Source organism: Cydia splendana, chromosome 26 (assembly GCF_910591565.1).
Source record: "Cydia splendana chromosome 26, ilCydSple1.2, whole genome shotgun sequence".
In the NCBI taxonomy this organism is placed as follows: domain Eukaryota; kingdom Metazoa; phylum Arthropoda; class Insecta; order Lepidoptera; family Tortricidae; genus Cydia; species Cydia splendana.
Window position 1 is genome coordinate 3,642,597 of NC_085985.1, and position 17,260 is coordinate 3,659,856.

Consider the following 17,260-nt stretch of genomic DNA (forward strand, 5'->3'; position numbering starts at 1 on the left):
ATCAAACTAACAAATGTGACCAACAAATATTTATTTACTATCAAGCTTTAAAAAATACAGTTACAGCATACAAATAAAACAATATAAATATGTCGCCTATAATTAATGTCTTTTTTCTTGAGATTGCGTGATTATGTCTGTCTTTGACGTTTTTCTTAAATTAACGTAGAAGATAAATTAATATACAAAATACAGTATCACTACATCTTATAAAACAAAGTCCCCCGCCGCGTCTGTCTGTTTTTATGTTTGTTCGCGATAAACTCAAAAACTACTGAACGGATTTTCATGCGGTTTTCACCCATCGATAAAGTGATTCTTGAGGAAGGTTTAGGTGTATAATTTGTTAACCCGTGCGAAGCCGGGGCGGGATAATGTCATCATTTTAATTATTAATTTCATTGTTCTCTCATTACATAAACAGAACTACTTGAAATCATTTGAACAATTTTACCGCCATTCTTATAACAATAGGGAGTAACACTGCAATGTTCTGCCGCACAAACCGTAAACCATAGAGTAACTTATATGTATACTTAACAGTTTTTTGACAAGTTTTCACGGATTATTTGTTACGAATTATATGACATGGATGCATCAAGGCGGTTTGTTTACAGTTTGTGCTAGTAGCGCCCCCTACGCAGTATTCCTTATTCTGTCATGACAAGCATAAACAAAATAATAATTATATATAGTTAAAATATGTAAGTAAAGCCCCACTTGCATGTTGTTGTAATACAGTTTGCAAAAATAGATTTAACCTTTTTGACACAAAAGCTGTCACTTGGACGCCACGTCACCGAAGTGTCAAAACTGAAATTGAACTTTATGCTTATGCACGTAGGTCTATGTTGCTCTGTGGTCTGTGACCGATTAATCGGTCTTTGGCGTTGAACCTGCGGTGCGGATATATCGGTCATTTGCGTCCAAAAGGTTAATACATATTACTCAACATTGATCACAATTTCCGTTGAATTTTCATGTAATTAAATATAAGTGAACAAGATTTATTCATATGTTTTAGGTAGGTAAGTAAATATAGCCGATCAAACAACTTTGTCAGTAGAAAAAGGGCAAAATTCAAATTTTCTATGGGACTACGATTACCCTTCGTGCCTAATTTTTTTAAATTTGCTGCCTTTTTTTTACTGACGGAAATGACTGGACAGACTATAACGAATATGCAAACCTTCGTCAAATTACAAATTTCAAATACGAAACACTTCAATACTACACGAAAGGGACTTTACTTTTTTTAACCTATTATATGTGTAAACATAATATATATAGTTATATGCAGCAAATGAAAAAAACATTCCTGAGCCGCATTGTTTAAATTCGCTATTACTTTGTACATTACGTAACACATTATATGAAATATGAATATGAACCAGCTGATCCCAATTTCATTAGGTACCTATCATAGATGCATAGTCAGGAGTATAAGTAGCTAAGCGGACGAGATGTTCAAAATGATCTACAAACGCTCTTATTCTCTTAACAATAAAGTAGTCATCAGATAAATTTTGTATTAAGCAGAAACGTCTGCCAGCGATACCACAATTCTTAGAAATATACCATTATACGCCTTAGGGAGGCGCCTAGCGACATCTACCGTAAGAATTTTACACATCTTATGGAAAAGATATGGTAGAAACAAAGAGAATTTGAAATAGAGAGTTACTGTCATGGTAAATTATGTAGCTACAGCACATTTACTGCCATCTTTCGACAGACGATTAAAACTGTTAGAACGCAATTTGACTTTGATCCATATTGTTTCACGGATATGTGTTAAATATTAATATTAACGCCATCTACTCGAGAGTAGGCTGAAGGTTATGGCGCCATCGCTCGAAAAGATTGCACCATACCTTTGGCCTATAGTCGAGTAGATGGCGTTAATATTAATATTTAACTCAGTGAAAGAATAAGGATCAAAGTCAAATGGCGTTCTAACAATTTTAATCTTTTGTCGAAAGATGGCAGTAAATTTACAGTGGCTACATAATTTACTTTGACAATCCGCCTCGATACGCTCTATTCTCTTTGGTCTCGGCAACTAAGTTGGTAGGCGGCGGGCTGGTGTCCTAGAGTCGCGAGTTCAAGTCTCACACAGTGTTTTTCCACTTTTCCTTTGTTTCTAAGCATTGTGTTCAGATCATTTTGGACACTCCGCCCGCTGAGCTAGATCTGCTGTCGACTTTATAATATATTTTTTGTAATATAAATCTAGTCTCATATTCCATTTAAGTAACATAGCCGTATCGTTTTATTTTTTTCCACTATTCTGTCACCCTTTGAACGCCACGTCTATGCGACGCGTCATCGGCTCCGATCGGCCGACCAAACTCGGCTCCGTTCGGCTCAGCATTGCTCCGAGCAATTATTAAGGTTGACACAACTTGACGTCCCTTTGCGTGCACGACCACAGATAATGGCTTGAATTTTGACAACCCTAAATAACCGGATAGTGCTATATTAGAAAGGGACAGCATGATTCGACCCTGAACCGCTGTCAAACTTCGGTTTTGTAGGAAGTTTCCTTTCTGTACGGCAGTACTATTATTTATTCTGTGGCGTCATCGTGAACCTTTTCGGGATCCACGAAGGTTGCTATTGGGTTGTAGCCGCGCGCGTCAGTTGACGTCTTTAGTGGTCAAAAAGTTAAAGGTGACACATCCCGGGACAGGAAAAATCACTTTAAAGCGTCTTTGATACTCTTAATTATCTCTCCTCTCTATAACAGCTGTCAATTCTTGTCTATCTCTCTTATTCTCGCACGCGCAGCTTACTAAAGCCAGCAAATGTTTGTTAGAGTACTCAAATCTCTCTCTGATGAATACTTCCAACTCGTTTCGAGGCAAATAGTACGCTTTAACATACCTGTCGACATACTCTTGGTACGGAACAGGTTTAAGACCGGAATTTTTCTCAATTTTAACAAATAATTGCCTGTAATCGAGCTGCATAAGCCCCCGGCCTCCGTTTGAACATTTCGTGGCATTAGAAAAGCCTTCAACCAGCAAATGTACGATGAATTTAGAGACCATCGCCCAAACTGAGTTTATTACTTCCAAATTAAGAGTAACCTTCTTCGATATATTTTCCAATCTTAATGCAAACACTTGAATTTTTCTGGTTATCACGTCTACGTAAGGACTGTTTTCTACTTCGACATTCTTAACATCCCATCTCACTTGAGACATTGCTAATAAAGTTGTCCGAGCGTCCACAGCTTTGGAAGCAGAACACATATACACAGGCATCCTTAAATCCACCGCGCTGGCTAGAGTGTTATCCCTAAAATGCTCTAAAACAAGTCTCTGATGCTGAGCGACTATGGACTCTAAATACGGCTGTAAGAACTCAAATTGCTTTGCGAGGAAGATGACGCTTTCCACGGCTACTATTCTCTCGCTTAAGCCGTGTAGATACTCTTCAGAAGATAAGTCTAAATGCTGAGGTATTTCTGGACAGAGGAAGGTTTTCGAGTCTCCTGAATTAGAAGTATCGATAGAGTTGGATATTCTTTTTAAAGCGGCTGTTAACTTTGATGTATATAAAGTAGTTGAAGCTACATCAAGATCGGAAGTAAAGAATAGATGTACAGTGTAGAAATAGAAGTCGAACAGCTGGTTCATAAGCATGACGACTTCTAAAGATATTTGCGGGAGATACCTGCATATTTGCAAATACTGTCCGCAGTTTCTTAAGACTGATAAAGTTGTGTTAGTTACTATGACGGAATGTTTCACTTTCGACGGACTTTTAGCGTCGTCATCCACGAAATCTCTCTTTAATTCCTCTGGTTCGTCATCGGAGGTATCACTGCCATCTATCTCAGGTTCTAAACCAAATATATCATCATTGGTTACATTGTCGCTTCGGAAAATCTCGAAAGGAGTATGAGTAGTCTTTTGGTTGAAGTATTTTGCTATATATACACTGTCATCTTGTGAATGTACTGAAGACGTTCCATCAGATAATGTACTGACTTTGGATATAGACGTGTCAAAGTTCGGGTTCAAGTATTTTTTAAACTTTTTAAACTCTTGCAGATTTAGCAACGTGAAACTTGATTTGACGGGACATTGCTCCCATCCTTCATTCTCAAGAAACAGTTTCAGTTCTTCCATACGACCTCTATGATAATTCTTGATATAAGACATACTATGACTCTTTATAAAATCCTCTAAAATATCTGACTTATCACCGCAAAAAACTTCCGCTACTTGCATTAGCCGCCTCAAAATACCTAGTATCTGAATAAACTTCTCAAAAGCGAAATCCTCTATATAGGCACTCTTTAAAAACGTCGACACCTTCGCTTGTACATCGTGCCAGATCCTCACTAAACCACCTTTCAGTTTCTGTTTTATATACTCCCTACTGACATTCCTTTCTATTTCAAACACACTTGAACTTGGCAGATCCTCATTCTCATGTTTCGAATGCCATTTCACTAATAAATAGTAACTTCTCATGATTAGAAACAAATTCTCGCATAGATTCAAAAAGCAAATAGCGGCTTTATCCTTAGGTACTGATTGACACATCTCTTGAAACTTTACTTCGATAGAGACTTCCCCAATGCAATCTTTAACCGATTTTAAAGACGTCTCATTGACTGCAGATGAGTAATGCATGTGTAACTGTTCCATAGCCGCTTGGCTTTTCCCAAGCAACGCATGCGCTTTCCTCAACTTACTAAAAGTTTCCCCATCGAAGTTATAACATATACTAGCTAAAACTGAATCCAACTTCTCTTCAGTCATGTCTAAAGTATCCTGTAACCTTGTAGCTAAATCCGCTATGCAAGTATACTCCTTATGATTTGCAGCGGCCTTCCGACTCTTCAAAATGAGCTCAATCGCCTCACAATACTCTTTCTTAAGCAGCAACTCCTGAACATCTTTCTCCACACTTCTCAAACTTCTGAGTAATTCTAAAGACTTGAGGACTGACCTGATGATCTGCCTTTTCCTGAAATTAGCCAGGATTACGAAGGTGGATATGGTTAGATGGTTGGACGCGGTTCGCAGGTTGTTACGGGCGGTTTGACAGGTGTGGAGGGTGGTGGAGAGTTGTTCGCGAATGGTCTGGATTTCTGCGAATTCGCGATCGCAGTTGTCGCGTTGTTGGGATATGAGGTGCAACGCTTTGCCGGATACCACCTGGGAAATAAATAGAAGAGTCTTTACTAACCACTCTAAAGAAAAACTTGGATTGGTTTGGGTGGAGGTAATGACAAAGTTAGGAGTCCTAACGTAGGACAGTCCAATTTTACTATTCGATACGATTCTAAATTATAAATATCAGTAACAGAGGTGATAGTTTTCAATGTTTTCATACGCATAGACCTAAAATGCAAGAATAAAAACGTTTAAAAAACTTTTGGTCGCACTACTTTTTCGTCTACGTAAAAAAATGTCACCGTTGTCAAACGCGACATAATAATAAATAGATTGTACTCCGCATCGCGGTTGATTATGACGACTCTGCCCCAACATATGTAATTTTAAGATTATTTTAACTCATAATATCACAATAAAGTTTCAATTTTAGGTTGGTACACACGACACGAACATAACCACATACATACATAAAGTGTCATTCTATGGAATTTGCTAACTATGTAAACAAACCGCCATATTGAAATTGTCTCTGAATGATGAATTTACTAGTGACTTTTGTTTACATAGTTAGCAAGTTCCATAGAATGACACTTTAGACCGCTGAAATCATAACCTTTCCCATGGTCAAGTAAAAATAGGTAGTAAAAGCGCCACCTATGTATAACAATGTTAACAGTTGTATCAAGGTTGGCAGTCACACACACACACACACACACACACACGCACGTACGCACGCACGCACGCACGCACGCACGCACGCACGAAGCGCGAGACGAGACAAGGAAGAGCGAGACAAGAAGTGAGCAGCATGTACACATGTATGTATGTGCTCGTTCTCGGCCTGTCTCGGGGTCTCTCGACGAGTGTGTACAGCCCGCATACAAGGAGCGCAGAACAAGCAAAGTTACTCGTACCTGCTGTTGCCTCTTGAGCTTGGTGAACATCTGCTCAATGGCATCGCAGGTGGGCGGGTCGGGCGCGCTCTCGAGAGCATGTCGGGCCGCGTCGAACTCGCTCGGGGGTGAGAAGTACACGTTTTCTATCTCTCTCAGCACCTGTTGGGAAAGACGATGTATTGTATACAGTTTGATAGCAAACCAAAAATTCACATATTATATTTGATATTTATTTGACATCAATTTCCCTATTTTTAATCTGAACCTTGTTGTATAGCAAATTGGGATGAATTTATTTTGTTTGAAAAATTGAAATAGAATGGAATTGTAATGCACATTGGGTCTAACGAGGTTGATACAGATTGTTTTTTGTGGGATTTATGTACAAGCTGATTAAATTGAGTCAATTCAATAAATAGTAAAACTAAACAATAAATAAGTCTTGGTTACATTTCTACATTTTGTCCCTCTTTATTTATTTTTCGTCTTAAGTTAGGTTAATTATAATCATCATCATATATATCATATATATAAAATTGAAAAACCAGAACGGGATAAAAAACGAGGGAAGAGCGAGATGGCGCCTTACAAATTTCTAAAAAAGTTTTTGACACGTTTCTCGAATACGACGCACGTATGCTAAGAAAAACCTGTTCAAAACAATTATCTACATATGGGAATAGAACTAGGGCATAAAAACTATCGCTTCCGATGCGTATTTAATTTACAATAAGGAAAAGAAAATTTCATAACAATCTTCATTTTACGACATCGGCCATTTCTCAGCAACTCTCGGTTGCTTTCGTTTGGCGGTGCTACAGATTAGACCAAATAATCCGTAAGTTAAAGTAAACTAAATTATGTTAGTCACGTTGGTATACAATTCTTTCGTCGTTTTTTTACACGAAGTAAAATAAAAAGTGCCGTCAACCTCAACCTTAGTCTATCGAGCCCATACAAGTGATTTATGTCATATATGACTTATCATTCTTATCAATCAAAGTAATTACTATATTATTATTATCAATTTGTATTTTGTTGTTTTAAATTTATTTTTGAGTTATATTATTCAGATTGACTTTCACGGCTTCGGCAAACATTGCCATTCGTCCGGGGAACGGGCTAAGAATGCTGAGATGGGCCTAAAATACAAAGTTGATAGTAAGTTATGTAGGTAGATTAAAGTGCATGTTCAGATATTATTGAGCGACCTGATAAAAATAAGCAAATGTACAGTCAGCAGTCAGCCAAATATCGTAATATAATTTTGTTGCCATAGAAATGAGGATGTGGTCCGATATAGTGGCGAAATATTGAGAGACAAAAGCGGCTAAATTCAGTGGTGGCTCGGACACTTGGAGAGAATGGGAGAGGATCGTGCCGTGAAGAGAGCGCAGGTACTTGGGACAACAAAATGGGAGACGCCCGAGTGGACGTCCTAGGTACCGCTGAAACGACGTAGTTGCTCAAGACCTGCTCAACCTCGGCCATGGCGACTGGCGAGAGCTATCGCAAGACCGAGAGGACTAGACTACCTATGTTTGTATGAAAAGGCGATTTAAGGGCGGTGGTCGTCCATATTCGTCTTAAGGCGAAAATTAATCTAATGAACGTTTTTGCAACTAGGCTTATAAGAACAAATAATAATTTTATCATGAAACAAGTTTTAAATAAATACGTGTAGATGAAAAAATACAATCTTGCCTTTTATCAAATCACATCATTTTTTGACAAATTTGCGAATTGAGTTATCCAAATAACGGCTACAAATAAGAAATCCCTATCACAGTTTTAAACCATGGCAGGGTTGAATACATAATAATGTCGGTATTTAACTAAACATTAGACGAACTCTTTATTTCATTTACGCGAGCGGAGCTGCGGGCCCGTCTAGTATGAATATAAAAGTAAAATATAAAAACACTTATAAAACAATAAAAAATATATATAAACACATTATAAAAAACCTAACCTAGGGTGCCGCCAGCAGCGGGACAAGGCCCAAGTTACCGGTGGTCAGGGCTGCAGAGAGGAACCGGCGGACTATCCGCGCCGTGTCCAAGATCTTAATTAAAACTCTCCTGTGGTCTATGGTTATGTTACCGTTATATGTGCCATGCCTGGAAAAGCATTTATACTTAGCAGTTACCTCAAGATCAGCAGCGGAGTGCGCGGCGCTGAGCGCGCGCGAGTTGACGCCAGGCGGTCCATGGCGCTCCATGCTTCACATCTGCAACCAGTCGCAATTAAAGAGTACTCTCAACTTTCACAATAGTTTTACAGTTACCAACCAGTGGTTCGTAACTGTTGGTCCGCAACCACTAATGATCTCTGGAAACACCTGAAGTGGTCTGTGAAATTATGTATGAACAGGACATCCCTCTGTTGACTTTATTAATTATCATAGGTTCCAAATATCTGGTGTTCTTTGGCGAAAATATTGTTTTTCCAAGTGGTATTAAAGAACCAGTAGGCAAGACCAAAACTGTTCTCTATTTCGCCTGATGCTTTATTGGTAGAGAAATAACTTTATCTACAATAATTAAGTCTTGTATTTTATTCTACCAGCTATTATTTTTTTATTACAGCTTTATTTATTTCAGCTAAATGTTATACAATTTACAATGTAGTGTTTTTTGGTAGATTATAATTTTAGTTTATTTTATGTGTTGTTTTATTATTTATTAATTAATTTCACTGATCCCTATTGGATAAAATTCTACAAGCTATACTGTATGATAAAGGTAATGGATCAGCACTGTGGCATGGAAATATCAGTACAACTGGCTCTTTATATTGCAAGCATAAACACATATGGTGATAAGTTTCTTAGCAAATAATACTGTTAATTCTTCATGACTATGGAATCAACTAGTGGCATGATGTTTAGATTAAGTATCAACCTAAGGTACATAAACAAAGATTGTTGTATTTTATATCTGTACATTGGCAGCAAAGGCATACAATCTACAATTAAATACATTACAATACATCATACAATTTCAATTACACATTACAATTAATTTCCATTTCGGGACAAAACAGATTGCTCTAACTAAATCTTAACATATCACTTTGATTTTGATGTTGATCGCTTCAGCATAATATATTCTAGGTTTATAGCTTTCACTTTAAAAAAAAAACAATTTTTTTTTCGCCTGAGTATGCACATCTACACTGGCCTTTTTCTGTGCCAGGAAATTGCCTCGGGCGTATGCTCGCTATGTGGACTCGGCTAATGAATTGTTTGTGGAATATGTACAAAAATTTTATGCAAGGTCTCAGGAGGCTATAAGTACACATAAAAAAACTTCCTTTCATTAAATTTTGCTTTCCAGTCACCACAAAAACTTCTATAAATTATGTTGCGCTAGTGTGTAACCTTAGTATGAGTAGTACCTGTTAGTTTAGTATTATGTCACTACCTGTGAGTTCCTATAATTGGCTTCCTGTATCTACTATATAATTTATATGTTAATGTCATAGCTCTTGGATCTCCAAATGAATAAAATAATAAAAATAAAATAATGTAATTTCAACTGGAAAATACTATAAGATTCATAGAATAAAGATTGGTATGAGATTCTGTTACAAATACAAAATAAAAGTTTATCACACATACTTATGAGAGTTATGAGTGATACAATTAAGGAATAAGGAAAAAGAAGCCACAATACTTAACCTGTTTGGAAATAAGGATAACCATAGTAATTATATTAATTATGTAATTTAAATAAGCAAGTATGGTTTCATGCATGGTTCAAAGATTAGTGTTTGACTAGATTACAAATGCCTATAGGCTGAGACATCAATTAGATTCAGTATTTACTTATGTTTATGAAAATACGTGAAAACCACAACATACACTGTTTCTACTTCTAAAATTAAATAGCTAGAGTGTTTTACAAGGAAATATTCAGAATATCTTTGAAAACAATAGGGAAATGTACTGAATGGCCAACGTCATAGGGAAGAAACACTAACATATAAATATTTGCATAACATATACAAACTTGCAAAGGGCAAAAGTAACACAACTCAAATCACCAAATATACTTATCCTGCACTACCTGACAAGTTACCATGTAAATAATATTATAAGCACTCGTTTACCTTATTATTTAACGCCATAAGTGATGCAAAACTTGTGCTGAGTGGTAAAATAAATCACATCGACCAAACCAAACTTAACACAATTCTAACTGTCATATTGACAGTTCGTGTGGGCGTATTTTCGTCTACGTCAAACTTAATAGACAGCCATACAATGTTCAACCGGATAATTAAATTACAGCGCCATCTATTAGCGAGTAGAATTTACTGAAAAAGTTTAATTACAACGCCATCTATTAGAGAGTAGACAATTACTCGGTTCTGTCCACGTAAGTTCATTAAATTAGAAATCAAAGAGTATAATAAGTATGTATAGTACATACTTAACATATTATATGTTAGAAATATTAGGAGTCTAATATTGAACCAATACAGCTAGGTTTCGGCACGAAAGGTGGGTGCGAGGCAGCCGTCCATGCCCTAAGGACCTACCTTTCACTCGATGATTGCGAAATTGTTGTCAAAATTGACGTTAAAAATGCTTTTAATTCGGTTAGTAGAGACACCTTGCTGACAGAAGTTAAGGACAAAATTCCGGAACTATACAATTACCTTTTCTTTTGCTATTCAAACTCATCTAAATTAATGTACAAGTCACATGAATTATCTTCCGAGGTTGGCTGTCAGCAGGATGACCCTCTCGGGCCAGCAATTTTTAGTTTGGCTATAAATCCAATTATCAAAAATTTAAAATCAAAATTCAATGTGTGGTACTTAGATGACGGAACCCTAGGAGGTGACGTGAATACTGTACTCTCTGATTTGTCTTTTATTAAGAGTAGTTTCGAAAATATTGGTTTAGAACTGAATTTCAGCAAATGCGAACTCTTTATTCAAAAATCTTCTTGTACTTTGACCAACTTACAACCCAAATTTGACGATCTGACTCCCAATATCAAATCAGTAGACAAGTATTCTCTTTGCCTCCTGGGTTCTCCTATATTCGAAGAATCTTTTCCCGATTATATTTCTAACTCCATAACTAAATTCAAAAGTCACACGGATCGCTTACTCGAAATTAGCCCTCATTATGCTCTTGTGATTCTTAAATTCTGCCTTTTTGTCCCTAAATTTACGTATGTGCTCCGCTGTTGTCCTTTCTGGAAACATCAAAATTTATTGTCGCCCATAGATGATTTGATCAAAATTAGTTTAGAGACGATTCTAAACATTCAGCTGAGTGAGCCTTCCTGGTCTCAAGCGTCCCTCCCAATTCGGTTTGGAGGTTTAGGAATTCGCAAAATTTCCAGTGTGGCTTCCCCAGCCTTTTTGGCGTCCACTCATAGCACGTCTGGTCTCATAGGAAATATCTTAAGGGCTTTGCCCACAAACTGTGATATTGCGGGCTTTGAGGACGCCAAAAATGCTTTTAAAATTGCTTGCCCAGGCAAACAATTTCCAGACAACCCAAATTCACAAAGGAGTTGGGATAATGTTTACTGTGATTTAACTTACAATACTCTCCTAAACAACTGTACAGGTCCAGACCGCGCGAGGCTTTTGGCGGTCGGAGCCCGGGAAGCCGGTTACTGGCTACATGCCCATCCTTCGCCCAATACTGGTACTTTCTTGGATCCGGCCTCCGTTAGACTGGCGACTGGTTTGCGACTCGGGGTTTCGGTGTGTACGCCACACATATGCTCTTTTGGCACGGACGTGGACCGACTGGGACACCACGGATTATCTTGTCAAAAAAGTGCAGGCCGTTTTTCGAGACATGCGTCGCTTAATGACATAGTCCGTCGGTCTCTTGCCACCATCAATGTGCCTGCTCTTCTTGAGCCGACTGGCATTATCAGAGATGATGGCAAGAGGCCCGATGGAGTGTCCTTAGTTCCTTGGAGCTTGGGACGGATGTTGGTGTGGGATGCTACCTGCGTAGACACACTGGCACCGTCCCACCTCCAACGGACTACTGTAAAAGCGGGCGGAGCGGCGGAAAGCGCCGAAATTCTAAAACGTAACAAATATAAGAGCCTCGGTAAAGAGTACCATTTTGTACCATTTGGTGTTGAAACTCTAGGTCCATGGGGTCCCAGCGCGCATAAGTTGTTCGCAGAAATCGCGAAGCGTCTGGTTGACGTAACTGGTGACCGAAGAGCTGGCGGCTACCTCGCACAACGTATCAGCATTGCGATACAGCGAGGAAATGCCGCCAGCATCCTTGGTACAATGCCTCAAGGGCCTATTTTAGATTTAAGCTAGTTATTAATTTCGTTTAGTAGTACCACTGTATATATTATATATTGACTGTAAATAAATTATTTCAAAGTATATTAAGTTGGAGTCTAATTAGAATAAAATTACAAAAAACCAAAACAACACAGTTTTATAAAAATTTATTGTTTAAAATTAATCTTATATCCCTTTGATTCGCCATCTTGTTCCAATTTGAAGTTGTCTGTGGAAAGTCCGAACGGTTTCAAAATCATATTTCCCAAATCCTTCAGTTTGCCGAGCATTTCCGCTTTTAGCTTTTCGTTTTTTTCTTCTATGAGAGGCGGGAGCCGGATGGTAGCTTTTTGAGCCTCTTTGTGGGAGGGGTCTAGTTCTAGTATCTTTTTGTAGTCTGCGAGACATTCGTCCAGCTTTTCTGTGGCTTCGTAGGATTGCGCTCGCCTGAAAAGATAAAAATGAAGTTTTTATTTAATTTGTTAATTCTGATAAAACTCATAGTCCTCATGCCGCCCAATGTGTATTACAGTGTACAATCGTTTCAAAAGAATTTCAATCTTTCTTAAAACATACAAACAAATACAAAGTAGCATTTCTTGTCTCGTAAAATTTGCGAACAAATTCGAAATTCGATCCAATTAACATTACAATTAGATTAAAACTTCCTCAGCATAAATGTTGTATGGTGAGCGGCCCAACTGGTATGACGACCGTGTGTCTGTGGCATGTGGATGGAGCACAAAAAAAATATTTTCACCCATGTTCTTTAACACATTTTGTATTTTTAGGGTTCCGTACCCAAAGGGTAAAACGGGACCCTATTACTAAGACTTCGCTGTCCGTCCGTCCGTCCGTCCGTCCGTCCGTCCGTCCGTCCGTCCGTCCGTCCGTCTGTCACCAGGCTGTATCTCACGAACCGTGATAGCTAGACAGTTGAAATTTTCACAGATGATGTATTTCTGTTGCCGCTATAACAACAAATACTAAAAACAGAATAAAATAAAGATTTAAATGGGGCTCCCATACAACAAACGTGATTTTTGACCAAAGTTAAGCAACGTCGGGAGTGGTCAGTATTTGGATGGGTGACCGTTTTTTTTTTTTGCTTTTTTTTTTGTTTTTTTTTTTTTGCATTATGGTACGGAACCCTTCGTGCGCGAGTCTGACTCGCACTTGCCCGGTTTTTTTGTAGAATATCCGTGTAAAATTTCTACTGTTTAAGTGAAGTGAGTGTTTGGACATAGTGAATAATGACAACTCTAGGTATTTAAATAAAAGTAAACAAAATCTACCCTCAAATGACTCCTTAAGCCAGTTGAGAGTAGATGGAAACATTACATGATCAAATAATGTAGGTTAAAGTCAAGTCGTTCAGTGACTGATCCAGGCGGTTTTGTATTTGGTTGGTTAACTAATAAATGTTATAAACTCATAACTACCCGAAAAAGTACAAATTGCTTGTTTACATATATTTAATTACCTAATGATACAGACTTCACTTGTTTTCACCTGTTTGATGAAATTTTAACTACTTTGTTATTAGGAGGCTCTACTCCCAAATCTCCCAATACAGATGTAGTGCATAATTGTTTTGCATCGCATCGTATTTTCTCAGAAACGTTCGTATTTGTCATGCCACTTCAGTCAACCTCAGTACTTTTTGTACCGAGACTGACTGAAATAACAAGACACGTTCGTAACTTCCTACGTTTCCGTGATAGGCGGTTTACATTCGCGGCTCGTCTCGTGGCTCGCCTCGAGCGCGTAAGCACGTAGAGCTAATGATTATTGATTACACTCTCGCCTCGTGGCTCGTTAGCTCCTCGAGCTAATCGATTTTAAACACTAACGGCACGGTATAAGGTTTGTAACCGAATGACAAGCCGAACGCGAGTGTAAACGCAAGCGCGCGTCCCGCGCGAGACCCTTTGACTCGCGCCCAAAAAAACCGCTCCTCCACGCGAGCCAGGCGAGCGCGAGCCGAGCCGCGAGACGAGCCACAAGCCCACCGCTTACACTCGCGTCTCGTGGCTCGGCTCGTGGCTCACAAGAGAATGTAAAACGCCTATGAAAATACGATGGAAAATACTTGAGCATAATCAAGTATTACATCTGTAACTACACACGTGGTATACGAACGTGCATACCTGATGTAAGCCTTAAGATACTTCTCGTCTAGCTCTATAGCCTTGCTGCAGTCCTTGATAGCCTGTTCGTACTTGAGGAGCTTCATCTTGGCGGCGCTACGGTTGCAGTACAGCACTGAGCGCTGCTGGGTAAACTGCAGCGGGCAGATTTTTAAACCTGGAATATGAAAGCAAAATAAATAAATAAAATAAATAAATATTATAGGACATTTTAACGCAAATTGACTGGGGAGTACTATAAATATTATAGGACATTTTTGCGCAAATTTACCGTGGGGCTTACCCCACGGTAAGCTCAAGAAAGCTTGTGTTATGGGTACTCAGACAACGATATATATAAATACTTAAATACATAGAAAACAACCATGACTCAGGAACAAATATCTGTATCATCTTCATCATACAAATAAATGCCCTTACCAGGATTAGAACCCGGGACCATCGGCTTCATAGGCAGGGTCAATATGTAAATTCATACATTTGGTATGAATTTACGGATCGAATCGAATAAATGAAGACTAAACAAATCTCACACTTATGAAAAATGTTTAAGTACTTTGTGTATTTTTTCATAAAAAATATCCCCAATTTTAAGTAAGTTAAACATGAATCAAACTCTAATTCAAAAGTCACTGCTAAAAAATAGTAGGTAGTCTGGTACAGTGAAGTGTAAAAATATGGGTGTGGACAACTTACTCTAAAATATGTTCTTAATTCGCTGCCATAAGAGCTATGGGACATATTTTTGAGTATGATTTGTTTGACTGTACAAAAAGCAGCTATTGGACCGGTGCCGAGACTCGGCGGCTGTGTACGAGTGGCGGCGCGTCAAACATATCCATAGGCAAGCCGGGCTAATTTGGCTTACATATTTCCTTTACAACTCTGCTCAAACGTCCAATAACAGGCAAGCCGGTGGGAATCGGCTTTTATGGACGCGCCACCACTGCCAGCTATAGTAAGTTTCCTACCTTCTGTGTACTTCTCAATGCTCCTCTCAAACTGCCCATCTTTAAACGCCTCGTTGCCAACGGTCTTCAACTCCTCGGCAATGAGCTGCCTCTCCGCCTTCTCATCATCCGTGAGGGCCACCTCAGCGTCCTTGAGGGACTCCTCGTCTATAGAGTCGGAGTCACTGTCTGGCTCATCCTTCTGGTCTGGGTCTTTCTCTAGGTGTACATAGTTTAAAGGATCTGAAACGGTAAGTTTGGTCATAAGGATCTATTTCACGGGTCTCTATTGTTTCCCATAAAATTTTAAGTTATAATGTATTGTTTGTCCGCATTTTCGTTAGTCATAATTTGGTTTTTCTCAGAAATGCGTAAGTTTTCAGAATTGCCATAAAACAAACCTAACCAAACCTAACATATCTATAGGATAACTTTACAAAAATCCTGAAAAGTTAATGGTTTCAGAATTATGAGTAATGATAATCTGACAATCATTACATTATGACTTTCAATAATTATGTCAAACAAAGGGATTCTTCTATTTCACATGTAGTTGATTTATGTAAAACATCAAACATTCAATAAAAATAACCAAAAATTACAAAATACAATTACATATATGGAACCAATAAAATATTACATACTTTATTAGAGATGTATACAGTCTCTAAATGTCGAATTACACAAAAATAGTTGTAATAAAAAATATAGAAACAACAGACAAATACAAAAATTCTTTAGATCTCTCTCTAAGTGTCAGAGATAAAATATATATAATATATCCTGTAAAAGTATTCTCATCATAACAAAACACATACTCCTAGACTGCAAACAAGTAGAAGCATACAGGAGCAAATACCTAAGGACTATGAGCACGCTAAAAGAGGCACTCAGCAACCTGAAAACATTGCTAGGCTTCACGGTGGAGCAGGGGTGGTTAGAGTAGCGCTACCTTGTTTCACGCAAAATAGGCACAATGGTTGTCGATTTGCGGAAAATGCCCAGAAGCACTAACACTAACTAGTATCCTCATCATCATAATTATAGTATACATTTAAGAACTCAGCTCTCGTTGGTGGAGTTACCAACGTTCATCCCTTTTATTTATGTCTAGGAATAGAATAAAAACAAAATAGCTAAACAAAGGTTTTCAAAACGTGTTTCCATGATCTCCTCTAATATCCTATTGTTTTCTCAGTTTAGCCACCAATCATTTCTCCTAAATTACCTTACAATAGAGTTAAAGCATACTGACTTATATACACACAATATAAATTACTGTAAAGCTTGCCAAGTCCAGAAAAATATTCGGGTGCGGTCTTCGTGTAGACATTGCAACATTCGGTTGGTGATCTTGTATTACTGCTTTATATTAGCCATTTACCCACCTGACGTCTGTCCTGGGCCATCTGCGGGAGGCGGTATGTCCTCTGCACTAGTTGCAGGGTCAATCACGAACTCTTCCGGACTGCTTTCTGTACTTAAAGAAGATTTAAGGTCTCTCGTCAAATCTTCGATTACTTCCTCGTTGGATACCTGCTGTGTGCTCTTTAGCCGCTCGGACATGATGTTCACGAATAATATAGGGAAAGGCTAACTATTTCATGTGTAAAGAATTCAGGCAATAAATGACAAAACAGTATTTTTTAGCGCATTTAGTGATCTTTCGAGTGATTCGAGGTGTATCTGTATGCTTATGACAGATCGTTTTGTTCTAATCATAGTTGTCAATGTCATAGCCTATGTTGCCAAATTATAAATAAAATATTTCCACATCAGTAAAAATCATATTTTTAGTGCGTGTCACCAAATTGATAGTTATTATATTAAGTAACACAAAA

General features: G+C 38.2%; 2 protein-coding genes across 2 annotated transcripts; both read right to left on the reverse strand.

Moving 5' to 3' along the window:
• Positions 1 to 2,071: 2,071 nt before the first annotated feature.
• Positions 2,072 to 10,282, reverse strand: LOC134803246 (syndetin). Its single transcript, XM_063775943.1, has 4 exons — positions 10,148 to 10,282; positions 8,184 to 8,264; positions 6,053 to 6,193; positions 2,072 to 5,177 (listed from the first exon to the last, which is right to left on the reverse strand). Exons 2-4 carry the CDS (start codon positions 8,253 to 8,255, stop codon positions 2,724 to 2,726), a joined length of 2,667 nt encoding a protein of 888 aa, XP_063632013.1. The 5' UTR covers positions 8,256 to 8,264; positions 10,148 to 10,282; the 3' UTR covers positions 2,072 to 2,723.
• Positions 10,283 to 12,470: 2,188 nt separating this feature from the next.
• On the reverse strand, positions 12,471 to 17,118 carry LOC134803375 (tetratricopeptide repeat protein 1-like). Its single transcript, XM_063776188.1, has 4 exons — positions 16,808 to 17,118; positions 15,441 to 15,662; positions 14,470 to 14,626; positions 12,471 to 12,766 (listed from the first exon to the last, which is right to left on the reverse strand). The coding sequence occupies exons 1-4, from the start codon at positions 16,983 to 16,985 to the stop codon at positions 12,487 to 12,489; spliced, it is 837 nt and encodes a 278-aa protein (XP_063632258.1). The 5' UTR covers positions 16,986 to 17,118; the 3' UTR covers positions 12,471 to 12,486.
• Between the last annotated feature and the right edge of the window lie 142 nt (positions 17,119 to 17,260).

What these genes read in the sequence shown, in the direction of transcription:
- LOC134803246 (XM_063775943.1), bottom strand. Translation starts at nt 8,255, where the DNA reads ATGGAGCGCCATGGACCGCCTGGCGTCAACTCGCGCGCGCTCAGCGCC. An exon ending in ACTCCGCTGCTGATCTTGAG is followed by an intron (nt 6,194 to 8,183) that starts GTAACTGCTAAG and finishes CTTTCCCAACAG; the next exon opens with GTGCTGAGAGAGATAGAAAA. An exon ending in AGCTCAAGAGGCAACAGCAG is followed by an intron (nt 5,178 to 6,052) that starts GTACGAGTAACT and finishes TTTATTTCCCAG; the next exon opens with GTGGTATCCGGCAAAGCGTT.
- LOC134803375 (XM_063776188.1), bottom strand. Translation starts at nt 16,985, where the DNA reads ATGTCCGAGCGGCTAAAGAGCACACAGCAGGTATCCAACGAGGAAGTA. An exon ending in TGGCCCAGGACAGACGTCAG is followed by an intron (nt 15,663 to 16,807) that starts GTGGGTAAATGG and finishes TTACCGTTTCAG; the next exon opens with ATCCTTTAAACTATGTACAC. An exon ending in CATTGAGAAGTACACAGAAG is followed by an intron (nt 14,627 to 15,440) that starts GTAGGAAACTTA and finishes TTCATATTCCAG; the next exon opens with GTTTAAAAATCTGCCCGCTG.